Source organism: Herpailurus yagouaroundi, unplaced genomic scaffold (genome assembly GCF_014898765.1).
Source record: "Herpailurus yagouaroundi ecotype Mexico unplaced genomic scaffold, PumYag 186, whole genome shotgun sequence".
Lineage (NCBI taxonomy): Eukaryota > Metazoa > Chordata > Mammalia > Carnivora > Felidae > Herpailurus > Herpailurus yagouaroundi.
This window is the reverse complement of record NW_024412417.1, coordinates 9,880,177-9,906,243: the sequence shown is the minus strand read 5'-3', so window position 1 is coordinate 9,906,243 and position 26,067 is coordinate 9,880,177. Positions and strand designations below refer to the sequence as shown.

Sequence of the window (26,067 nt, the reverse complement as noted above, 5' to 3'; positions counted from 1 at the left end):
TCTCTCTGTCCCAAAAATAAATAAAACGTTGAAAAAAAAAATTTAAAAATCAGAATAAAGATAATTCTTCCCTGTATGCTATATTCTTGAAATTAATTACAAGTCATCTTAGTAGTCATTTTAATATAAAAGCCAAAGTAAAAGAGTCTACTGATGAATGGATAAAGAAGAGATTATTTATATACAATGGAATATTACTCGGCCATCAAAAAGAATGAAATCTTGCCATTTGCAATGATGTGGATGGAGCTAGAATGTATTTTGCTAAGTGAAATAAGTCAAATCCAAGAAAGACAAATGCCATATGATTCCACCCATATGTGAAATTTAAGAAACAAAACAGATGAACGGGGTGGGGGGGGGTGAGAAAGAAGAGAGGGAAACAAACCACAAGAGACCTTAACAATAGAGAACAAACTGAGGGTTGATGGAGGGAGGTGGGTGGCAGATGGGCTATGGGTGATGGGTAGTAAGTAGGTCACTTGTGATGAGCACTGGGTGCTGTATGTAAGTGATGAATCACTGAATTCTAAACCTGAAACCAATATTGCATGATATGTTAACTAAATTAAAAAAAAAATTAAAAATAAAAGAGTCTAGTTAATTCATCTGAGCAGTTATCTTAAAAATACACATTTACAAATAAGAAAAGGAAACAAAATGTTTCCAGAATATAATTCTATCCTGATATACATAAACACAGGTCCTCAATGGTAGACAAGATTGCTATTGTCATTACTATATTCATGTATAATCTTTTACCAAAATCCCTTGGCAACTTAGGAAGAATTCGTGAAAAGTAACTTTCAATGGTGCATCATTTTAACATTAATGCAATATTATAAATGGTTTCTAAATCTTGATTTCTTAGCTCCTTTCTACCTCTAAAGCCTAACATTAAGCCACAGCAATCTGAAAAACAAAACAAAACAGGACCCAGGGAATAAATTCCACATAGGCAGCAAATCTAGGTTTTAATTCTTGCTGTCTGTTGTCTCTGAAATACGTTTAAAAGTCAGTAAGTTTAAAACGCCTTTAATGTCAGTTAAAAGGATAACACCAATGAAACCCTTCACATAAGTGTAAAATCAACAACTGATTTAAAATGGCACCTGGAAAAACGTGTAGCCTTTCAGTGTGGAAATGCCTGATCTTGCAACAGCACCAGAGACTGCACTCCTTCGACATAAATAAGAGTCTATGGTAGTAGACAGACTTAAGGTGAGTAGGTTCCTACCAGCTTTAAATTCTTCAACAGAAAAAAAAAAAAAAAACCGAAATAAAAAAAAAAAAAACCCACTAGATATAGTTTGCCCTGATGTTGTTCATTCTTATCCCGTTGTAATTATAACTGTGTTACTTGATTATCATATGCTCCCTAAAATTTAACTCCTTTCTCCAGCCACCTACACCTAAGGTTTATACTTTCTTTTCAGGGTGTCATTTTCTGAACTGAATGGACGTGTTGCCACAGTGAAGAAAACACCCTCACACTCTTCAGTGATCCTATACCCTAGTCCTTACTGGCCGTGGCTACTGTAGTTCTAAATGTATAACTATTCTAAGTGCCTGAGAAAACTGTGTACAGCTTAGCAGTTTTATGGAACAATGTAATCAAGAACATGATAACCATACTCCTTGTATAAAACACATAGACATTTATAGACACAATCAGATCCGAAGTCACACACTTCACTACATTTTCTATCACAACACCTGTGCCTATTCATCCTTCTGCTACCACATCCATCTACATGGCTGCTGAAACGTCCACAGCTTCCCCTGTTTCTTCTTCTTTTGTTCCAGTCCCTTCACTTACTTTCTCATCCTCCGTCTCTGTTTCAACTTTTTCTCCTGTCTCACCTGGAAAAGTAACCAAAGGAGATATTAAGATACTCTCATTTATCATTGACAATAAAGCACCTCACAGCTGACTTCCAGTGGGGCAGTTTCTGCTCTTTAGGTCAAATTAGTAAATTTCTCTGATGGTATCTAGAAAGGCAACTGCCCTGGGGCACCTTCAGCTCAGGTCATGATCTCACAGTTCATGAGTTCGAGCCCCGCGTCGGGCTCTGTGCTGACAGCTCTGAGCCTGGAGCCTACTTCAGATTCGGTGTCTCCCTCTCTCTCTGCCCCTCCCTTGCTCTCTCTCTCTCTCTCTCTCTCAAACATAAATAAAACATCTTTAAAAATGTAACCCTTGAAAAAAGAAAAAAAAAAGGAAAGGAAATTGCCCTGATTCTCTCAGATCCTCTGAATGGCTGATGTCACTTAACATCTCCTATCTTGGCATCCTCCTACATAAAATCAGGCTACAGAATTACCCAAGAAATGACAGCAGAACATACTATAAATAAAAAGTTCCATTTAGGGGCGCCTGGGTAGCTCAGTTGGTTAAGCGTCCAACTTCGGCTCAGGTCATGATCTCAATGGCTCATGAGTCGGAGCCCCACATCAGGCTCTGTGCTGACAGCTTAGAGCCTGGAGCCTGCTTCAGATTCTGTCTCTGTCTCTGTCTCTCTCTCTCTCTTCCCCTCTGTGTGCATGTTCTCACTCTCTCTCAAATAAAAATAAACATTTTTAAAAAGTGTTTTAAAAACGTTCCATTTATATCTAAATGAAAAGGTGGTCTAGGCATGCCCAGAAACCTAGGGCCATTATGGTGTTTAAAGAAAACAATTGTTGGGGCGCCTGGGTGGCGCAGTCGGTTAAGCGTCCGACTTCAGCCAGGTCACGATCTCGCGGTCCATGAGTTCGAGCCCCGCGTCAGGCTCTGGGCTGATGGCTCAGAGCCTGGAGCCTGTTTCCGATTCTGTGTCTCCCTCTCTCTCTGCCCCTCCCCCGTTCATGCTCTGTCTCTCTCTGTCCCAAAAATAAATAAATGTTGAAAAAAAATTTTTTTTTAAATAAAAAATAAAAAAAAATAAAGAAAACAATTGTTAAACATTTAAAGACTGCAAACATTTAGGTGGCTCAGTCGGGTAAGCATCTAACTTTGGCTCAGGTCATGATGTTATGGTTCATGAGTTCGAGCCCCATGTCGGGCTCTGTGCTGACAGCTTAGAGCCTGGAGCCTGCTTCGGATTCTGTGTCTCCCTCTCTCTCTCTGCCCCTCCCTTGCTGGCACTCTGTCTCTTTTTCTCTCTCTCTCAAAAACAAACATTAAAAAAAGAGAGATAAAAAAAAAAAAAGATTGCAAATAAAGGTCTGGATGTTGTAGATACAAATCTGTCTCCCTAAGAAATCAGAATGGGCCACACTGACCCCCATGCTCATGGATGGAGCCAAGAAGTGGTGCCTCTTTTGCTAGGACAGTGCTCCTGTTCACCACGGTCCCCAGGGCTCCCCATGCCATAACATGTGCCCCTCGCTTCACTCACGGTCATTATCCTAGGCCCTAACAACTTGAGTTTGCTAACCCTAGTGCAACAAGTACATCTCCCCTGTTTTCCCTGGAGCACTTTTCTACACCTTCATTAAAGCACTTACCTCCATAGATTGTGGTAACTTGTTTCCATTCTGCCTTCTTCCCGCTAGCCTATGAGCACCGTGAGGACAGTGCCTATCTCCTGTACCCCTAGAACTTGGCATATGATTAGCACTCAAAAACTGCTGGGGTAATAAATGAATCAAGAAACAGACAGACGTGTGCTTTATTTAATTATACTGTAGTATGAAGCTAAAATTTACCAAAATGTAAATCATGTCCCAGAAGAAATGTTATTTTTAAATTATAATTCTAATAAAGAACAGTATGGATACCCTTTGTTTTATGCTGGTGAGGTACATTTTAAAAACACATTTTACCAAGACAATACATTTTCTCCAGTCTTCCCAGAAAGACAAGAGGACTATATGAGGACACAAGCAGACTGACCGTAATTTTCTAAGGATAAGATTGGCAAAGATGAAAACTATAGTCTAAGATCCATTTTGTGGGTACTCTTTCATTAGAAGCTTAATTCCCCCACTAACCACCTATTCATCTTTACTTTGAATCCTCGTACCCTCCATGGGGCCTGATGAAAAGTGAACTCGGAAAAACTCAGAAATTTTAACATGTTGCCTTCAACATCCAAGTGTATTCAACAATGAAACTCCAGGTTAAAAATTTCAGACACAGACTATGGTTTAGAAAATTTTTGCTAGAAAGCTAAGAGCTTGTTTTTCAGGTATGGAAGTCTTTTTGGTTTGGGTAAAATGAAGTTCAAACCCCTGAAATAGAGATCCCCAGGGATGATCTCTTATGTAGCACATCTAAACAACCCTGAATTTCGGACAACATCACTTTTACCTTCAATGTGTTGGTCCTCTTCATTAGTGTGAATTTTCCTGACCGTTTCCATATTAGCTCCTGTTTCTAGAATTCCCACTGGATGCTCCATGCTTCCAACTATCCCTTCAGGTTGAATCTGCTCCATGTTTCCTAGACCTTCAGGAGTTTTATGGAGCAAATCATTGTTTACAGCTGTTTCCACAAACTGACTTTCCTCCAATACTTCTGGTGTTTCATTCTCTTTGGAAATTGTTTCTAGAAGTTGGGATTGCTCATCTTTTATCACTGTTTCTTGAAGTTGCCGCTCTCCAGCTGTTTCCACAAACTGGCTTCCTTCCAATGTTTCTGGAGATTCACTCTCTTTGGGAATTGTTTCTAGAAGTTGGGATTGCTCATCTTTTCCCAATGTTTCTTGAAGTTTCTGCTCTCCAGCCATTTCCACAAACTGACCCCCTTCCAATCCTTCTGGAGATTCATTCTCCTTGGGAACTGTTTTTGGGAGCTGGGTCTGTTCACACTTTCCCATTGCTTCTTGAGGTTGTGGCTCTCTAGCTGCTTCCAGAGGAGGAACTTCCTCCTCTGTTCCTAGAGGTTTCATCTCTCTGGCAGTTTGTGGATTCTCAGTACCTTCCACTGCTCCAGGAGAGTCCCTCTCTCCTGTGATCCTCGACGGCTGATACTTCGTATCTCTTCCTGCAGATTCAGTCTCAGCATTTCCTTTTAAAGACTGAGCCTCTGTCACTGCTTCCGTGTCATTCTTCTCTCCTGCTCCGGGAGTATCATCTTTGACATGCGGCTGAAGTGGCTCAGATTCCCTGGGTCCTTCTAAAGGCTGAGCGTCTTCTGTAGGTCCTGGTGGGTCTGTAGTATCGTCTGCCAGGGGCTGTTCCCGGAGGGATTTAACACCATTAGCTGTAGATGCTGCTGAAATCTTGAGCTTCTCTAATGGAGGAGGACTTTCCTTTTGTACCTTGCCGTAAAGAGTCGATGATTCTTTTCCCGGAGTATGTGGTTTGGGTTGGGCAAAGCAGGACTCGCTTTCTTCTATGGTTGAAAAATAGATATGCAAAGTTACTTTTTGAATATTCACTTGAAAAAGAAAAAAATACAAATTTTTGGTTAGTTTCTATCCTCAGAAAATATATCACAATCAAGTAGTAGATTTAAGGGGCGCCGGGGTGGCTCAGTCGGTTAAGCATCCCACTTCGGCTCAGGTCATGATCTCACCATTCATGAGTTTGAGCCCCACGTTGGGCTCTGTGCTGACAGCTCAGAGCCTGGAGCCTGCTTCAGATTCTGTGTCTCCCTCGCTCTCTGACCCTCCCCTGCTCGTGCTCTGTCTCTCTCTCTCTCTCTCTCAAAAATAAATAAACATAAAAAAAAAGAAGTAGATTTAAGAGAGTCCGGTGGTAGGGCGCCTGGGTAGCTCTAGGGGTTAAGCGTCCGACTCTTGAAGAGTCCGACTCTTGATTTCTGCTCAGGTCATGGTCTCCGAGTGCGTGAGACTGAGTCCTGCATTTGGCTCTGCACTGACAGTGTGGAGCCTGCTTTGGATTCTCTCCCACCCACCCCCGCCGTTCTCCCCCCCCACACACACAAAATAAACAAACTTAAAAGACAGAGAGAGAGAGAGTCCTGTGTATAGTTGAGTAAAGAGAGGCCATACCATGACCTAAACATTCCCCAAGTCAAACTTCTTTACTGTGTTCAGCTCTAACACGTCCTCCAAAACTACAATATTTTCTTGTTTGCTCCTTAGACACCTTCCCATATTCTCAATAAGCACATTTCACTTTGCTTTTTCTCATGTTCTTTCTCCTTCTCACCCTTAGCCTTAGTAGAAGATTTCAGTGTGTGGTGTCGGGCTGCTACAGAGGTCTTACTTTTTCCCAAAGCAGAATGGGCCTCAGTGGAAGGAAAGGGCCCCATGACGGAGAAGCTCCACTCGGTAAAGATCAAGATGTCTGGGAAGGAAAGTGGCAGGGACAGTTCAACCTGCGTTTCATTTCATCTGGGGGGCAGAAATCAAGAAAGAGTTGGGAACCATGCATTGTAATTCTGGCTCTTCGCCCAGCTGTGTGACCTTGGGGACTTAGCTCCTAATTGTCACATCTGTAAAATGGCAGTGAATCTCTCTCTCCCCCCACATCAAGGCTGCACGAGGCATCAACATTAAAGGAGGAACACAAAAGTGCCCTAGACAGCTAAGCAACTTGGCAACATGATTGATTATACTCTTTGACCCAGTAATCCTCCTTCTGGAAATTTATTCTAAAAGCACAAATGTCAGGAAAATATATATTTTTTGATATATATATATATCATCTCAGTATTCTTCACAATAGCAAAAATTAAAAAACAACTTAAAAGTCTAATAAGTTGGGGAAAAGATAAATATTCTGCTGGATGGAATACTACTGCACCATGAAAAAAGATGGTTATGAAGACAATATGTTAATATAAGAAAATATTTATGGGGCACCTGGGTGGGTCAGTCAGTTGAGCATCCAATTGTTGGTTTCACCTCAGGTCATGATCTCGTGGTTTCGTGGGTTCGAGCCCCACGTCTGGCTCAGCGCTGACAGCATGGAGCCTGCTTGGATTCTCTCTCTCCCTCTCTCTCTCTCTGCCCCTCCCCTTCTCACACTATCTCTGTTTCTCTCAAAATAAATATATAAAACTTAAAAAATATATATATGATATAATAAGTTAAAATATTGGCACGCACAGTTGGGTTAATCAAACGAAATGATGCATATAAAATGTGTATTGGCACAAGGTCTTGCGTGCACTTAAGTGCTCAGTAAGTTAGCTACCAATTTCACATATAGTATGAGTATAGTAATGTCAATGATTGGAAGGGAAAGGGGGAGGAAGAAAAAGTAAATCACAAATAGATGGTGAAAACACTGAGAGAAAATAAACCAACATGTTAAAATGGACCTCTAGGTGATATACTTCTACCCTTTTTCCCCCCCAAAGATTGTTTTTCTTTTCTTCTCTTTTTAAATATTTTTTCCCTGGGGCACGTGGGTGGCTCTGCTGGTTCAACATCAACTTCAGCTCAGGTCACGATCTCACGATTTGTGGGTTCGAGCCCCATGTCTGGTCTGTGCCGAGAGCTCAGAGCCTGGAGCCTGTTTCAGACTCTGTCTCATTCTTTCTCTGCCCCTGCCCCACTTGTGCTCTGTCTCTCTCTGTCTCTCAAACATAAATAAATGTAAAAAAAATTGTTTTAATATTTTTTCCCTAAGTTACTCCTCACCCCAGTTACATATGCATACATTTATACTGAATATCGCTTATCTAATGTAAAATGCACAACTAATACTCAGATCTCCTCTCCCATTTCCCCTTCCCTAGGGGCAAATATTTTAATTCTTTTAGCTGTCTGAAGGGATATTTTTCTTCTATATCTCTAAGCAAATTGCTACTTCATGATTTTTCAGTTTGGGCTTTTCAGTGAACTCCCACTACGGAAAATAAAGGCTTCGGTTCCTTCTCCTCCTACCTCTATCACCACACCCTCTCCCATTACACACTAACATTTCCTTTCAATTCACCAACTATATATTAGCAATCATTTAACATAGTAATCATGTTGTAATTTGGGTAAATCAACATTCAAGTGCATGTCCATAGAATGAGTATGTCTGCTAGGAAGAACTGAGCCAAACAGTAAGCTCTTACTTTGCGTAAATTTCTTTTTGTATTTCCCTGAAATAATAATTGTCATTGTCTTCACTTCCTTAGTTTATGTGTTGTCATTAATTCAACTCACTGCCAATTGTTTCTCTTCTTAATACATGTGTTCACACTAAATCATTTCCCACCCGGCCTCTGGGGCTGGGTGGGAAGCCCTGGGTGGAGAGTAATTCAAGCTGAGGCTTGGAGAAGCAGAGTTTGGGAAGGATGTGGGGAGATTCAGGGCCCTGGCTGTGGGCCCCCCAGGGATCATATGTCAGAATAGGGAGAAGGGCTATCCTTCGCCTCTCCCTCAGGCTTCATCATGAAGAAGGTTTTCAAATTAATAGCACTTAAGGCAACTTAATAAAAGTGGTTTCTCAGGCCTACAAAATAATTCATTATGACAGGACGATTCATTCAGATCACACGAAGGATGTTCTGGTGAGGGTTGTCTAAAGAAATTAACAAGGAAATGTGTTAGTATACTAATCACAGATGTCTGCCAAATTATATTTTCTGGTAAAATAGTTATTACGGTGATTAGTACTGTCAGTTAAACGACATGAACGACTTTCATCCAACTGTGCCAGCTGTGGGTGCATTCTAAAGGCATCATTCTTCTAGAACAGAAAGCCACGGGGGGGGGGGAATGTGTCAACACACCCAAACCAAAGTCACTCAATTCTATATTTTGAAAAACATATTATGCTATCAGACTAAGTCAAGTTTTCTTCTCCAAAAACAAAAGTTTTATAAAAAGTTATTTTCCATGAATAGTGTCACAAATACTCAAGTGTTCTATCAATTTTTGCCATAACTAGAACATTTATGCCCATGATCACAGTATCAATTTTCATTCTTAGGTACTTTTCCTAATCTTATTGATATACTTGAAGTAGGCAAATGCCCTTGACATATAATATTTTTATAATATAACCTGAAAATAGTCAGCCAAACTGGGAAATATTACAGAAGAATGTCACTGTCTCTAATATTTTTCTAAGGTAGCTCAAAGGAGATAAAACGTCTTAAAAATGATCACCAAATCTTGGGGCACCTGGGTGGCTCAGTCGGTTAAGCCATCTGACTCTTGGTTTTGGTTCAGGTCATGATCTCGCGGTTCGTGAGTTCGAGCTCTGCATCAGGCTCCATGCTGGCAGCACAGAGCCTGCTTGTGATTCTCTATCTGCCCCTCCCCTGTTCTCTCTCTCTCGCAAAATAAGTCAATAAACTTTTACAAATAAATAAATAAAATGATCACCAAAACTTTTTTTTTTTTTTTTTAATCACCAAATCTTAACTATAGAGAACAAAACTGAGGATTACTGGAAGGGAGGTGGATGGGGGATGGGCTAGATGGGTGATGGGTACTAAGGAGAGCAGTTTTGTGATGAGCACTGGGTGTTGTATGAAAGTGATGAATCACTCAGTTCTACACCTGAAACTATAATATTGCACTCTGTGTTAACTAACTGGAATTTAAATAAAAACTTGAGGAGGAAAAAAATCAAAAATAAATTAAATAATCACCAAAAAAAATAAATAAATAAAAGAGAAAAGTTTAGTGACACCACATTCATTTTGTATTTATATTAATTAACTGCATTCTGCTTGGATTTTGAAAGGAATGTATTTTGGAGGTAATAGTTCTTTTTTTTAAATTTCTCCTTTGTTTTTTAATGTTTATTTACTTATTTTTGAGAGAGAGAGAGAGAGAATAAGGGAGGGGCAGAGAGAGGGAGAGAGACAGTCAGAATCCAAAGCAGGCTCCAGGCTCTGACCTGTCAGCACAGAGCCTGACATGGGGCTTGAACCCATGAACTGTGAGATCATGACCTGAGGTGAAGTTGGACGCTTAACCAAATGAGCCACCCAGGTGCCCCTGGAGGTAATAGTTCTTACCTAATAGCCCCAAAGTTCTCTTTTCCTATGTGAGAGAAAAGCACAATCTGTTCTGAAAGGCAGGGCAGAGATCGTATGACCTTGAAGACAACACCCATAATGTGGGGGGTTCGAGTCCTGATTCCTGTACTCACTAGCCTGATTAAGCCTTTTTTGTGCCTCAGTTTCACCACCTGTAAAATGGGAACAGTATCGGCAGAGTCGTTGTGAGGACTCCATGCATCACATTGCTAGTGGAAAGCACTGGCACAGTGACCGGCACCACTGAGTGACAGTCCATGCTAGCTGTCACCGGTATCATACCTCACTTGATGGCCCTAGAAAGGAAGACATTGTGGTGGGCAAACAGACACGTAAGGTAATTTCATTCATTCTAGTATTGGTACCTTTCTCTAAGCTTATTCAGAAAAAAAGAGATCGAAGTAAAAAACTGAAAAGGTTGGAAAATAAATGGTAATTTCAAACCGCCTCTCAGAGAATACAGCAATGAAGTCTACAAGTTGCCACAAACACTTCCTCTCAGGCACCAGACTGCATATCCTTCAGAATGTTTTTATCCCCAGCCGCTGAGGGAAGTAGGATTTTTGGATCTGTTTGACCTTCCTCCTCTTCAGCTGGAACAGTGCAATCCAGACTGTTCTGATGTTGGACGTGAATCTTGATTTCACCGTTTATTCAACTGTGCAATCTAGACAAGCTCCTAACCTCTCTAGACCTCAGTTTCCTTATCTGTAAAATGGGAATATGAGAGCTGCCTTTCAGGCCTCTTTGGAGAATTAACTGAGGTGATAATTTGCGTATTCCCCAATACGGTGTGTGATGTGAGAAGGTACTCAATAAACTGGGGGGAGCAGCATACAGCTACGCAGGTGCGGGTTTCTCACTGCAGAGGGCATTCTGCTGAGAGGGAGAGAAAGAGAGAGAGAGAGAGAGAGAGCTTAACTCCAGCCTCTGTGCACCTGCAGGCTGCAAGGCTGCATGTGTCAGGGGCGGAGAGGGCATCTTTTTCTAATTTCACAAAGGTCCTGTGTGGTCTAGTGGTGGCCCCTGTCAAATGAATTACAGCTAACTGAGCAACAGAAAGAATGAACGTCAACATTAAAGAGCTTGGATAAATAGTCCCCTAAACACTATAAAACTGCCAATGTTGACCTACAGAATTGGGTCGTCATGTAAGTTTTAAAATGTGATTACTGATTGGGGTGTCTGGGTGGCTCAAGTCAGTTGGGCCTCCGACTTCAGCTCAGGTCATGAGTTCAAGCCCTGTGTCAGGCTCTGTGCTGAGAGCTCAGAGCCTGGAGCCTGCTTTGGATTCTGTGTCTCCCTCTCTGCCCCTCCCCTGCTCATGCTCTGTCTCTCTCTGTCTCAAAAATAAGATAAAAACATTAAAAAAAATTTTTAATGTGGTTATTGATCAATAGTGTGATAGTATTCATAATGTCAGGCAGGACTTGACTGGCATTAATAAAGTCCACCGGCAGCTTTTTATAAATAAATCTCTTTCATTCTGTTTGTTGGCTTTGATTTCACTTTTTCACTGAATTCAAGTATTCGAGTGCCTAATATGCCTCTTCTGAGCTGAGCAGTTTACAGCGGTTGACAAGGAAGATCTGGTCCCTGCCATCCTTAAGTTTATTGTCAGAAAAAAAAAAAAAAGTTTACTGTCTGCATGGAGATTCAAATAATGGCTACCTCCCTCACTAAGTACGACTTGGTACCTATGCCTTACCTCTCACCCAAGAATCTCCACATGCTCTGTCTGCGTGGTTTTGTGAATCCCAGATATACCTCCTTGAGGTAGAAGAAGGTACTACATCATTTCTTCTAACACTCTAACTTGAAGCAGTGAGATTTTTTGGTCCACACACAGAAGACATTCTGTGCCTAATCTGTATTACTATATAATAAATATTGTGGAGAGATGCATTGTTTCCACATCCAAAGTTGTTTAAAGATGTGTCTGTTTTCTGAACCCTACATTTTATCAAATCATACACTGCTCTGGGCCTAATCCTTTGGTGCTCATTATCTCTCTTGATTCTGTTGTAAATTGATCCATGCACAAATTTGTTGTGACAGCTGAACTAACAGAACCCTGGTTGTAAGCACCGTTGTGATAGGCACACAAAGAAGTTAAATACTAGGCAACATTACAGAAGGGATTAGAACTAGAGCTAACATACCTGAAATTCACATTACAATGGAAGCTTTTCAACTCCGTTCATTACCCTAATCAGAAATGAAAAGTTTCTACCCAGCGAGGAGAAAAACTTGAGGTCAATATTTCCTATCCCATGGCTATGACCCATCAGACATCCCAGAGACCTCACTGGTTTGTCTGCTGGGTTTTCTAGAGAATCAATGAGAATAGTGGGGGTCGGGGGGGGGGGTTCCCTGGTATTTTCCCTTGCTGCCACCATTTCTAGGTTCCTGCAGCTTTTGGGCTTTGGGAACCCAGATGCCACATGAGTCAGCCCCAAGGGAAGAGTCTACTCATCTTCTTTCCCATTTTCTTTGTTTTCTCCTCACTTTCATCCTATCATTTATCCAACAAACATTTGTGGAGCTACTAGTGGAGCTATTCTAGATGTGTCTGTGCTCTTCCTTCACGAAAGTATGTAAAAACACTTTCCTCGCGGGCCGTGGCACAAATGCTAAGCCCCAAGGGCACGTTCTGTCAGTCAGTAGATGTTGGCAGGGCATTCATGTTGAAGAGAGATGAACTTAAGCAATACCCCATGTAACTGAAGCGTGAAACCATCAGGCAAAAAAAATCCTAGAGACTGTAAATAAAAATTGGAAAAGCCATATTTTTTTAAATAATTTTTTAAATGTTATTTATTTATTTATTTATTTATTTATTTATTTATATTGAGAGAAAGAGCATGGGCAGGGAAGGGGCAGAGAGAATCCCAAGCAGGCTCAGCGCTGTCAGTGCAGAGCCCAACGTGGGGCTCAAACTCACGAACCATGAGATCATGACCTGAGCCAAAATCAAGAGTTGGATGCCTAACCAACTGAGCCCCACCCAGGCACCCATGAAGCTTCTTTTTTTTTTTTTAATGTTTATTTATTTTTGAGAGAGAGAGAGAGAGAGAGAGCACGTGAGCAACAGAGGGACAGAGGGAGAGGGAGACAGAGGATTTGTCAACACAGCCTGATGCAGGGCTCGAACCCATGAACAGTGAGATCGTGACCTGAGCTAAAGTCCGATGCTTAACTGACTGAGCCACCAGGCACCCTGAACAAGCCGTCTTTTTTAATAGAACTACCTGGTTTGATACATTTAAACTTAGTTTTGACCATCACAAAGTAAATTTGATAAAATATGAAGGTAAACCTAATGTGGAAATTTAACTATAAAGAAACAAGAACATGTAGTTGGAGAGACACTTCTGGAACACTTGATGAGCATACATGGAGATGTAGGGCCTGAAGAGGGGGAAGGCTGATATCTAAAAGCTACAGAGCCAAGTAATGACAAATAGTTACCTCCTTCAGAAAAGATTTTCCAATTTCATTTTATTTCTTTTAGACTCCTAGAAGATAGACTCTTACTTCAAAGAAGCTGTTGCAGAAAACATCACTTTTGAAATTATCAACAGTATTCACCACTAAAAAAAGACAGCTTCGGGGCGCCTGGGTGGCGCAGTCGGTTAAGCGTCCGACTTCAGCCAGGTCACGATCTCGCGGTCCGTGAGTTCGAGCCCCGCGTCGGGCTCTGGGCTGATGGCTCAGAGCCTGGAGCCTGTTTCCGATTCTGTGTCTCCCTCTCTCTCTGCCCCTCGCCCGTTCATGCTCTGTCTCTCTCTGTCCCAAAAATAAATAAACGTTGGAAAAAAAATTAAAAAAAAAAAAGACAGCTTCATTGACTGATGGTCATTACTGGCACACGGGGATCCAACATTTGGGCAGAAATCGAGTCTACGAAATCAAAGGCATCTCAATGAGCAAGGACGAGGAGGGAGAAAGTGAAGATCATGTCTCTAATAGGCATAAGTTGCGACACTTCACCAACCTGAACAGGCCTTGTGGCTGATGTTTATTGAGGCATTTTGCCTAGAGCTTTTTGTGGATTATCTCACTCAATCTTCCTAAAAACTCCACAAGGTAAGTCGGTTAAGCATCCGACTTCAGCCCAGGTCATGATCTCACAGTTCATGGATTCGAGCCCCAGGTCAGGCTCTGTGCTGACAACTCAGAGTCTGGATGGATACTGCTTCAGATTCTGTGTCTCTCTTCCTGCTCCTCCCCTGCTCTCTCCCTTTCTCTCTCTCAAAGATAAATAAACATTAAAAAAAAATTAAAAAAATTTTTAACTATAAGATTTCAGTAAGACTAGAGTATAAAACAAAAATCTACGTTCGCCCTTCTTCAAGCTTCAGAATCTTAGAAAAGCTTACGAGGCAGTAATAAGTCACACTGAGAACTTGTACCCTTGATATGATGTGATGTGAAGGGCACTTTACCTCTGTGGTCTTCCTCCCAAAACCCACAAGCCTAGGAGCATCATAAGAAAAGCAACAGATAAATCCCAATTGAGGGATGGTCTACAAAATACCTGACCAGTACTCAAAACTGTCAAGGTCATCGAAAACAAGTCTGAAAAACTGTAATAGTCAAGAGGGGCCTAAGGAAACACAACAACTAACTGTAGTGTGGAATCCTGAATGGGACTCTAGAACAGAAATAGGACATTAGAGAAAAACTGAGGAAATCTGAATAAAGCATGGACTTTGGTAAATAATAATGTATCAGCGGGGCGCCTGGGTGACTCAGTCGGTTAAGTGTCCAACTTCAGCTCAGGTCACCATCTCATGGTTTTGTCTCATCTCATGGAATTCTGTCTCTCTCTCTCTCTCTCTCTCTTTGCCCCTCCCCCACTCATGCTCTGTTTCTCTGTCTCAAAAATAAATAAAAACCTTAAAACAATTTTTTAAAATAATAATGTATCAGCATTGGTTCATTCATTGTGACAAGCCTGCCCTACTCATGCAAGATGTTAGTAATGAGGGAAAGTGGGTATGGGGTCTATGAGAACTCTCTGCACTACTTTCATGAATTTTCTGTAAATCTAAAACTTTTCTAAAATAAAAGTTTTTTTTTTTAATATAGCAGCAAAAGTACAAGAGCATGTAACCTAGCAATATAACATCTGATAGCTTTAGAAAAACCGTTTCATAAACTTGGATCATTCCCATTCCACTTTTATGATTTTTTGCTATTTTTGTACCACTTGTGCTACTACTAACTTAATAGTTTTTTTAAAGACAATTTTTTAAAGATTTTTTCAAATGCTTATTTATTTTTGAAAGAGAGAAAGAGATAGAGAATGAGCCGAGGAGGGGCAGAGAGAGAGGGAGAATCTGAAGCAGGCTCCAGGCTCTGAGCTGTCAGCACAGAGCCTGACACAGGGCTCGAACCCACAAACTGTGAGATCATGACCTGAACTGAAGTCGTACACTTAACCAACTGAGCCACCCAGGTGCCCTTATTACTAACTTAATATTTTTAACAGTTCCTTTCCTTTTACAAATTTACCAAAATGAAAATGTCAGGAAATCAACAAACTCCAGGATTTAGAACTTGATCTTGAGGAAAAAAACAAAACTTGATCTTGGAAAAGCAATACAAAAAAAATTGAGATTTACTAAAATTGATGTTAATGACAGGCAATTTTTATTGAGGACTTACTAGGCAATATTCTAGGTGGGGGTCAGCAATTTTTTTTTCTGTAAAGGGACAGACAGTAAATGTTTTCAGCTTTGCTGGTTTGGGGTCATTATTGCAACTACTCAACTCTGTCACCATGGTAAGAAAGCAGTCAAATGACATGTAAATGAATAGACATAATTGTGTTCCTATAAAACTTCATTTATGAAAACAAGTGGTGGGCTGGATTTGGCCAGCAGGCAAGTTTGTCAATCCCTATTCTAAGCACTATTTAGGCTACCTCTAAGTGATTTGTATGTATTAACTGATTTTATTCCTTAGAACAAGTCTATGAAATAGGTACTATTGTTAATTCCGTTTTACAGATGAAGTCACTGAGGCACAAGTAGATTGAGTGGCTCAACGTTATACCACTAATAAGTTATCATGAACCAGGATTTGAAGCCAGTCTAACTCCAGACCCACATTCTTAATCAGCACTCTATACTGTCTCCCATATGTTGAAATTTACACACACACACACAAACACACTCACACGTTCAAATCCTCTCATAACCATCTAGTCTATAGAGGCTACTACTCCACTGCAAAGGGAAAGGAAATTAGCCAAAAGAAACTATGTGGTTCCTATCAGTCTTAGGAAAATGGAAACGGTAAGAATAGCCCCCCTCCCCAAAATCAACTAAAGGGAAAAGGAGAAAGAGTTCCTTATCACTATCAATAACAGCAAGGTCCCTCCCTGCCCAGCTGCCTTAAGGGCTGGGAGAAATGCTGGCACACTGAAACTCATTCTCACAGGCTGGGGGGCTCTGATACATGCAACACAGGGACAAATATATTTCTGTCACCATCAACACAACTAGAGGAGCATTTAGGTGGGCAAGGCTGAGAACGTAACAACGACAGATCAATCAGGGCTGTCTGCAAAGCGTGGAATGTTCTCATCTTGCAGGGACCGTTTAAGAGGAAGTTTTAAAGGCAAGCCTCTGAAGACAACATTTTCACTCAGTGTAAGGAAAAATATATTACAGGCTTGAGAAAGTATTGTCACCACACGGGAAAATCCTGATGAGGGGAACAGACTATTAATTGATAGTCAAAAACAAACAAACAAAAAAACAAAAAAACCTTGGTTTGATGCTACATCCAAGGAAGTGGATGTCAAGGACACTTCTTTTAGTGGAGAGGAGACAGGTCCATCACTGAGAGAGGGGGGTCTGGGAAAGGGGGGACCTAGGGGCGAGGCAAAAGGAACAGCTACAAAGAAGCCAGGAAGGGCCAGGGGTTCAGGTCATAGAGAAGGCTTGTTGAGTGGCCTCTTGAACATGAGTCATTTCCATCTTTGGCTTATGAGGTCATGTTCATTTTATATCTACCTTGGATGGTATTAATTGGTGCTATTTTGATGTCTGCTTTGTCATGTTCTACAGTGTTCTACAGTGTCATGGCTACAGAGTACATTGTTTATAAATGAAATGTGACTTTTGGTGACCCTACAGTAGATCGATAGGGCAAGGGTGCCATTTTGCTGTCTACGGATGCTTCTTGATCTTCTTGCATCTTGACTTTTCTACTTAATGTACATTTGGACACTCCATTTATCTAAACTAGCCTGACATAATGTGCTCATCTCAAGCAAGTTTTCAGAGCCATACAGATTTGAATGTTAAGCAGTGTTCAGTGTGAATGAAGAACATGTTATTGGGTTTTGAGTTCTTTTGTCTCATTAGAGAAGCCAGGACAGAGGAGCAGCCATAAGGAACTGCTGAGTATGTAGTCTTGAGAAAAGAGGGTCATCCCTCCTAGGTGTGGGACTCCAGCCACCCAGTCACCACAGCCCAGCCCAGTTATCCTGGGGACCCACAGATCCTTGGGCCCTTCCATGGGGAAGAAAGTGATGTCAGCTCAAGTTGCCCCTACAACACAGGCTGCCCTTTCTTTTCCTTGCCTTTTTCCAATGACCACTCCTTGTTTCTGAGCACACTGGCATCGCCTGGCCTATTTCGTTTACCTTCATAAAGTAATTCCCATGGGTGTTTAGCTGTTTAACACAATGTGGTTTTTCTTTTCAATGTTAATCCTTAAAGGGCAAACCTCTGACACCCTTGAATATATACAAAAGAATGAACTCCAGAACCTGATGTAAACTCCCAAGGAGGGGTTCAAAGAACGTGAACAACAGCAACATCCCTGGGAACGTAAAGAAGCTTCTTTTTGTTTTTAACGTTTATTTATTTTTGAGAGAGAGAGAGAGAAAATGAGTGAGTGGGGGAGGGGCAGAAAGAGAGGGAGACACAGAATCCGAAGCAGGCTCCAGGCTCTGAGCTGTCAGCACAGAGCCTGATACAGGGCTTGAACCCATAAACTGCAAGATCATGACCTGAGCTGAAGTTGGACGGTTAACTGACTGAGCCACCTAGGCACCCCTGTAAAGAAGCTTCTGAGGTCATTTTGATACTTCCCAGACATTAACACTCACCTGGAGAGCTATATTCTGGTATTTTGCTTTAAAAAATTACCTAGAACTACATGCAGTTAAACACACCAGCTTTTGAGGCCTGGCCAAGTTTGATGCTTTTATCAGTTTTGGTGAGCCTTTCAGTAACCCCCCACAAGTGTTAGGTTTTTATTTTAAACTTGATGTTATAAAACATTAACACAGAGGTGAAACTGTGGATAATACCTGGGACATGTGGCAACCTTACAGGAACATGATTTAAAAGAACACAATAAAGCTTTGTTTTCTTGTGTTGACCTTCTCCTGCCTGATTAGGAGACCCTCTTCACAACCTATTCTCTTCCCAAGCCCACCTCAACCAATGTTTCCTTCCAGTTTCTGTTATTACCTGGGTCCTGATTCCTACTCTCCCTCTGCCTCTTTTTTATTTTTTAAATCATTTACTGTCAAGTTAGCTAACCATACAGCGTATACAGTGTGCCCTTGGCTTTGAGAGTAGATTCCCATGATTCATTGCTTACACACAACAGCCAGTGCTCATCCTAGCAAGTGCCCCCCTCAATGCCCATCACCCATTTTCCCTTCTCCCCCACCCCTGCCATCAACCCTCAGTTGTTCTCTGTATTTAAGAGTCTCTTATGGTTTGCCTCCCTCTCTGTTTGAAACTATTTTTTCCTTTCCCTTTTCCCAACGTCTTCTGTTCAGTTTCTCAAGATCCACATAGGAGTGAAAACATATGATATCTGTCTTTCTCTGACTGGCTTATTTCACTTCGCATAATACCCTCCAGTTCCATCCACATTGTTGCAAATGGCAAGATTTAATTCTTTCTCATTGCTGAGCAGGATTCCATTGTATCTACAAACCACATCTTCTTTATCTATTCATCAGTTGATGGACATTTGGGTTCTTTCCATCATTTGGCTGTTGTTGAAATCCCTGTGCTTTTCTAAATAGGACTTCTCATTCCCCTGAGTCCCCATCTCTGTCAATCCATCTATTCTCCCATCCACCCACCAAACAAATATGGATTGTGTTTTTCCTACAGGGAAGGCCATACAATGAGTTATCGCAGAAGTGGACTAGACTCCAGATGGAACTGGACTGTGAAAAGAGTAGCGGCTTCTGAGTCACACACACTGGGCTTCAGCCCTATCACTTGCTAGCTCTGAGATCTCGGACAAGCTATTTATCCTCATGAAGCTGTAGTTGCCTAGCTGCATTTGGTGATACAGATGTTTGCTTCAGAAGGCTCTTGTGGAGATTAAATGAGATCACAGTCCAAAGTATCTGGAACCAAGTGGAGCTCCTGCCTTGTCTCCTGACTTCTCCACACCCATGTTTTGATGTGGCTGCACTAATCTTGAAAGTCCTTCAATTTTATAAGAAACTTACTGAAATGTTTCAAAAATTTTTTGTTTTTTTGTAATGTTATCTTTGAGAGAGAGAGACAGAGAAGAGTGTGAGCAGGGGAGGGGCAGAGACAGAGAAGGAGACACAGAATCCAAAGCGGGCTCCAGGCTCTGAGATGTCAGCACAGAGCCCGATGTAGGGCTCAGACTCATGAACAGCCAGATCATGACCTGAGCCGAAATTGGAGGCTCAACCGACTAAGCCACCCAGGCGCCCCTTTTATTTTTTAGTTTTCTTTAAATGTTTATTTATTTTTGAGAGACGGTGTGTGTGTGTGTGTGTGTGTGTGTGTGTGTGTGTGTGAGCAAGGGAGGGGCAGAGAGAGAGAGAGAGTACTATACTGTTGAGGAGAGTGTAAACTGGTACAAGTCTTATGGAAGGCATTTAGGCAGATATCCATCAAAATCATAAATGCACATACCCTTTAATCCAATAATGCCACTTCTGGGAAATTGTTCTACAGCTGTGCTTGAACACATTCAAAATGATGCATATATAAAGGAATTCATTGCAGCCTTGTTTGCACTAGAAAAAATTGGAAGCAAACCAAATGCCTATCAATAGGGGACTGGTTAAACAAATCACACGATGGATTATTAAGCAAGGATAAAAAAGGAGAAAGACGTTCTCTATATATCAAGATAGAAAGATGTCCGTCTTGCTAGGTGAAAAGAACAAGGTGAAGAATGGTGGGTATAATACATTTTATAATGAAGATGAGAGAGGGAAACAATATTTACAATGTATAAGGAAACTTTAGAAAAATTAAAAAAAAAAACACCTAATAAAAGTATTTACCCATGGGTGTGATTGGAACTAAGTAGCTGGTGCAAACAGGACCGGAGGTACACTTTTCACAGCATGCATTTTTCAACCGTTTGCAAATTTTTGAACCACTCAAGCAATTCGCTCTTTGTTAAAAAGTTTATTTATTTTTGAGAGAGAAAGAGCAGAGCAGAGAGAGACAGGGAATCCCAAGGAGGCTCTGCACTGCCAGCGCAGAGCCTGACATGGGGCTTGAACCCATAAACTGTGAGATCCAGACCTGAGCCAAAATCTAGGCCTGGACGCCCAATCTTTTGAGCCACCCAGGCGCCCCCACGTATGCAATTCTTATGTTCCATTTTAATTAGCTGTATGTAATAACCACCCTACCACAAAAACTTGCCAAACATCCTCTGTGTGCCAGGCTCTAGAGGGGACACAAAGACATACAAGACTTGGTTCCTACTTCTAGTATTTTCAAGAAAGAAACCCCATTTATATAACATCTGCATGCAAGGAAAGTCCATTAAAATGAGTTTTGGGGCACCTGGGTGGCTCAGTTGGTTAAGCGTCTGACTTCAGCTCAGGTCATGATCTCACGGTTCGTGAGTTCGAGCCACGCTTCCGGCTCTGTGCTGACAGCTCGGAGCCTGGAGCCTGCTTCGGATTCTGTGTCTTCCCTCTCTTTCTACCCCTTGCCCACTCACACTCTGTCTCTCTCTCTCTCTCTCAAAAATAAACATTAAAAAAAATTTTTTTAACGAGTTTTAATCTTGATGTTTATTCTTCAATTACAAAGAAAAAATGTCTGCTTAGGACTGAAATGTCACTATGTGAAAATATTGGTTGAAGGCTGAAGGTATCTCCACAGAACAAAGAACAATTCACATAACAGCATGAAATTCAAGCCTCATTCTATTGCCTAGGTAACATGGACTCCAAGCAGCTAGCAAGAGTTCAGGTGAGAATAAACAAATGATTATAGCTGTCAGTGAAAATGTACACATTAACCTAGCAATGAATTTGTCAATAATTACCATCTATTTACTTTGTCAATGCTGGTGCTTAAGCTGTAAGATCTCAGGAAGAAAGTCTGCCAGAAATGGGTGGTGATTTATATTAGGAAAGAGAAAAGCAATAATTGTGCATGTACACAGAAGGCTGGCAGGGAGGAAGGTTCGGATACAAAGACCTAGACACCTGTGGGTCCATTAGTCTGTAAAATCAACAAAACCTTTGTGTTCAGATTCCATCAGATCCTCGGGGCTCTGAAAAGAACAGCAATTGTGAACAGAATATTGCCCTAATAATTAGAATTTGCTTCCACAAACATAAGAAATTCCACTCAATCTGTCTAATAGTCCTTCTGGAAAGAAAAGCCGCTTTCCTTGCACATTTTAAGGCATTGAGTAAAAATCTGTGTGTACCATGTGCCAGGCCCTGCTCTACACTTTGAGTAGCACTGGGTAGTTAGTTGACTATCCACCTTTGTCCTGATCCCTCCACACCTCTTTCCCTAGTCAGTCATCTGGTGTCTGGTGGGTCAGAACAAATGCATCTGTGTGATCGGTAGAATGGATTTTCCTATTCAGCCTAACAGCAACCTAACCAAGTAGCTGCAATCTGATTTAAACTTAAGCCCAGAAAATAAACAGCTTCATATTTTAATGCTATAGGATTTTAGAGCTATAAGAGATCTCAGAGGTAACCTACTCCAACCCATTATTTAATGATTCTTTTGCTTGTAGGCTAATACTGCATCATGTACAACAGTTCTTAAGCCAGTTACAGAAAATTAAGTTGGGCAGAACTGTCAACACAAATCCAGTTTACAGGCTAGTTCGTATATTTTAACATCAACCCATAGGGTTTTAAGGTTGATATTGTGATGGGTGCCTGGTTGGCTCAGTCGATTAAGCATCCGACTTTGGCACAGGTCATGATCTCCTGGTTCATGAGTTCAAGCGCTACGTCTGGCTATTTGCTGTCAACGCAGAACCCACTTTGGATCCTCTGTCTCCCCCTGTCTGCTCCTCCCGCATGCCTTCTCTCTCTCTCAAAAAGTAAATAAACATTAAAAAAATTTTTTTTAAAGGTTGGTACTGTAAATTTAAAGAATCTCTGGTGTGATAGGAAGATTATCTGTACCTCTATGGGAGGACGCTGGTAGTTTCTCTACATCTATGTACATCTAAGGTTAGGGGCACCTGGGTGGCTCAGTCTATTGACTGAGTCCAGCTCTTGGGTTCAGCTCAGGTCATGATCTCATGGTTCATGGGTTTGAGCCCCACATTGGGCTCTGCACTGGCAGTATGGAGCCTGCTTGGGATTCTCTCTTCCTCCCTCTCTCTCTGCCCCTTCCCTGCTCTCTCTCTCTCTCAAATAAATAAATAAACATTAAAAAAAAACTCTAGGGTTAAATGAATGTCCCCCAAATATTTATAGTTTATAGTTGGAAGTAATATATATAAGCTTCATATTTTACTAACTTATCTAGGGGTAAACAAATATGTATTAAAATATGTATATTATATATTAATATCCAATAAATTTATAAGTTATATATCACATCTGTATAATATATTACAATACATATCTTATTTAGGGATTATAATATTGTGATTATATTATTAAATTTATTAAATTATAATGCTCTATTACATTTTATTGTATTTCTTTTGTTGTTTGCATAGTGGATGAACACACCTCTAATGGGGATCCAGAGTGATCTGAAATTTAAATCAGATTTAAATCGGGGTGCCCGGGTGGGTCAGTCAGTTAAGTATCTGACTTCCGTCAGGTCATGATCTCACTGTTGGTGAGTTCAAGCCCCATTTCAGGCTCTGTGAGGACAGCTAGGAGCCTGGAGCCTGCTTTGGATTCTGTGTCTCCCTCTCTCTCTGCCCCTTCCCTGCTCACATGCTGTCTGTCTCTATCTCTCTCTCTCTCAAAAATAAATAAACATTAAAAAACATAAAAAAATAAAATAAATCAGATTTAAATCTAGTTATCACAGGTGGTTTAAAGAGAAAGAAGTCAAGCTCTGGAATCAGAGTACCTGAATTCAAAGCCCAGCTCTGACTTTTAAGAGTAGATAATTTGCCCAAGGTCACAGGGCTCCTTATGTGTGAAATGGAGATGATCATAATACTTAGTCATAGTATTGTCTTAAAGATTAAATGAAGTAATCCATTCAACAACTATGCGCCAAATATTGTTAGGCACCAGGGGTACAGTGAGTAAATGCATATACAGGACATTTAATAAACTTGGATTTTTTCATCTAAAAGCTCATACCCACAGACTTAGGATTATATATAGGATTTAAAGAAGTTTTGAGCTGTAGAAACAGGAATGAATTATTTATTGAGCCTCCAAGATCATGGATCAGCATTGAAATGCTGATGAACACACAATAGTATCCAATTACAAGAGAGTATTGTGTGATTGGGCATCAAAAGCAAAATGCACCTGTTGACTGATTTAATACGTGCATTGAGCAGTTTATGTAGCGTATTAATTAATTTTCAATGCACTGAAACTGGTTGTCAGGCGTTTAAATATTTCTTTCAGAACAACATCTGTGAAAACTTAGAACAATGATGAAAGCATGAATAAAAAATGGAAAGGTGTGACTTATGTAGACAGTTATTAATACTGGTGATAAAGTTTTGTTTTTTTTTTTTAAACGTTGTTCATTATTTTTTGAGAGGATTAAAAACCCTTTCCCCCTATTGGATACTTTTGCCCTTCCCTAAGAGTAACATTCCCCTCAGTCATGTTTTTATCAAAAAAAAAATCTATGATGATTTAGTTCTCTGCTTTTTTAAATCAGTATGTTACTCCTAGGATATCTGGGACCATGGAGGGGGATGAGAAAAAACAAATATGGTGTACCTTTCCTGAAGCATCAATTTTCCTCAATTTTTCATATTGAAACCAACAAGGATTTATCATGGAGCAGGATGCAAAATCCACCTGACTTCATAAAATAAAATGAAACATTAAAGAAATTTCTCCTTGTACTAGCCTCTAATTAATCAATTAACTAACTTTTTGCACTGGCCTCTTGAGAGCATATTTGGGGTACAGAGGCTTTCTTTTCTTTAGGAGAAAGGTCAGCAACTATTGTACACAAGGAATGGATATTTCTTCACTTTGCATTGTCAGGGACAAAGGGTTTGGAATCACACTTAAACATGGCTTTAATTACTTTGCTTATTTCTAAACTTTTTATTGCTTTCTGTTATCTACTGAAATTAAAAATAAATTATCACACACCACGAAAATGAATTCAACGCAACATACTTCTAACTAGGACACGGTGTCTCAACTCTGAAACAGCATTGACGAAAACCCTGTGCTACTACAAAATCAGAGAGAAAGACATTTCTGTGTTATTGGAATAACACAAGATGCTAAAAGAAGACCTGTGGAAAAGAATGAACTTGAGTGCAAATTTTCCCCTACAGTTGGCCTTGAATATGACTGCAAACTAATTTGAAGGAATTTACTTAACCTTCGAAGCTTTATCCAAAATGTCAGCCATTCAGAATCTAAGAAGTGCTTATAAAACCCATTCTCTAGTTCATTAATCTGCTTACTCTTTTCACAGGATTTACCACGGTCAGAAACGTATCTTAATCATTCGTTTAACTTGTTTATTGCCTGTCTCTTCTATCCCTGACCCTCAAAAGTAGGGTCACTTGTATCTCCAGCATCTAGCCAGGCACTTGGCTATCTCATAATAGACGCTCAAAATATATTTGTTGAATTTCGGTGATGACCACTTTATATGGCACGCATATTCGTCAAGAAAACACTGAAGCGAAGGGCAGGGGAAGTGTATCTGACCTCTTCAAAAGTGCAGGATCCTACTTGATGGAGTGAATGTCCATCTGTGCTCTCCACATCCGTTACCATCTCTGATGCTGAAATGCTGACGGAAGGGCAAGGTCTTGGTAGAAAAACGGGGATCACGTTTCTCCTTAGGACCAGAAACTAATGGTTCCCAGGGAATTTGCAGCTTTATATGATCTGAAAGTTCGTACTTTTAGGAGATTAAATAGCACCTCTTGTAAGGGCAGGAAATTACTCATCTGTTTAAGGGAACCCCCGGCCAAGCGCGGTAGGGGTTTAACGCCACCTCCCCGCTCGCCCCGCGGATAACCCCGGGCCCGGCCCTAGGCCTCCCGCGTCCAGCAGCGCGAGCGGCTGGGGCGCACCGGGACCTCCACGCCGCAGCTCCAGCACCCGCGCTCCGGGGTTCGGGAGGGAGGGGCGCTCTGCCCTGGGTTCCACTCCCGTCCTCAGCGAGCAGCCCGCCCCCTGCCGGGCGGGTCGCACCTTTCGGAACCCTAGGGAGCAAGGCGACCCCGAGGCCCGGGCGAGGGTGGAGCCGGGTCCCCTGCTCACCGCTGCGGAGCCTGTTGCCGTCGCCGGCCTTGTTGAGGGCGCTGCTGGAGCAGCCCATCGCGGGCAGAAGGGCGGCCTTGTGGGTGAGCGCAGCCACCTGTCCCAGCCTGGCGCGAGCGTCGGCCAGGAGCTCGGATCCCGCGCAAACTGCACCGGCGGCGCAGAAGCTTCTCCGGCGGCTGGCCCGGCTCTGGCGGGTGCAGAGCGCAAGCGCACAGCGGGGCGCGGGGGTGCCGGGCGCACCTGCGAGGGAAGGTTGCCGCCGGGAGGTGGAAGGGGCCAGGGGGCCGGGCTGGCGGGAACGAGGAAGCAGAAGACAGGAACAGGGAGCCCGGTTGGCAGGAGGTGGAGGGTGGGGTCAAGGAGGAGAGGAAAAAAGACTCAGAGAGGCATAGGGAGGATGCCCCGGAGAGAACGAAGGACTGGGAGGGCTCATCTGAATCATCACTAAATAGCTGGGGAGGGGGGAGGAGGCGAT

The 26,067-nt window shown here is 41.6% G+C and overlaps 1 protein-coding gene across 1 annotated transcript; it reads right to left on the bottom strand.

Annotated features, from left to right (window-relative positions):
• Positions 1-1,033: 1,033 nt before the first annotated feature.
• Positions 1,034-26,067, bottom strand: ERICH5 (glutamate rich 5). Its single transcript, XM_040494077.1, has 3 exons — positions 25,590-26,067; positions 4,295-5,320; positions 1,034-1,863 (listed from the first exon to the last, which is right to left on the bottom strand). The coding sequence occupies exons 1-3, from the start codon at positions 25,645-25,647 to the stop codon at positions 1,751-1,753; spliced, it is 1,197 nt and encodes a 398-aa protein (XP_040350011.1). The 5' UTR covers positions 25,648-26,067; the 3' UTR covers positions 1,034-1,750.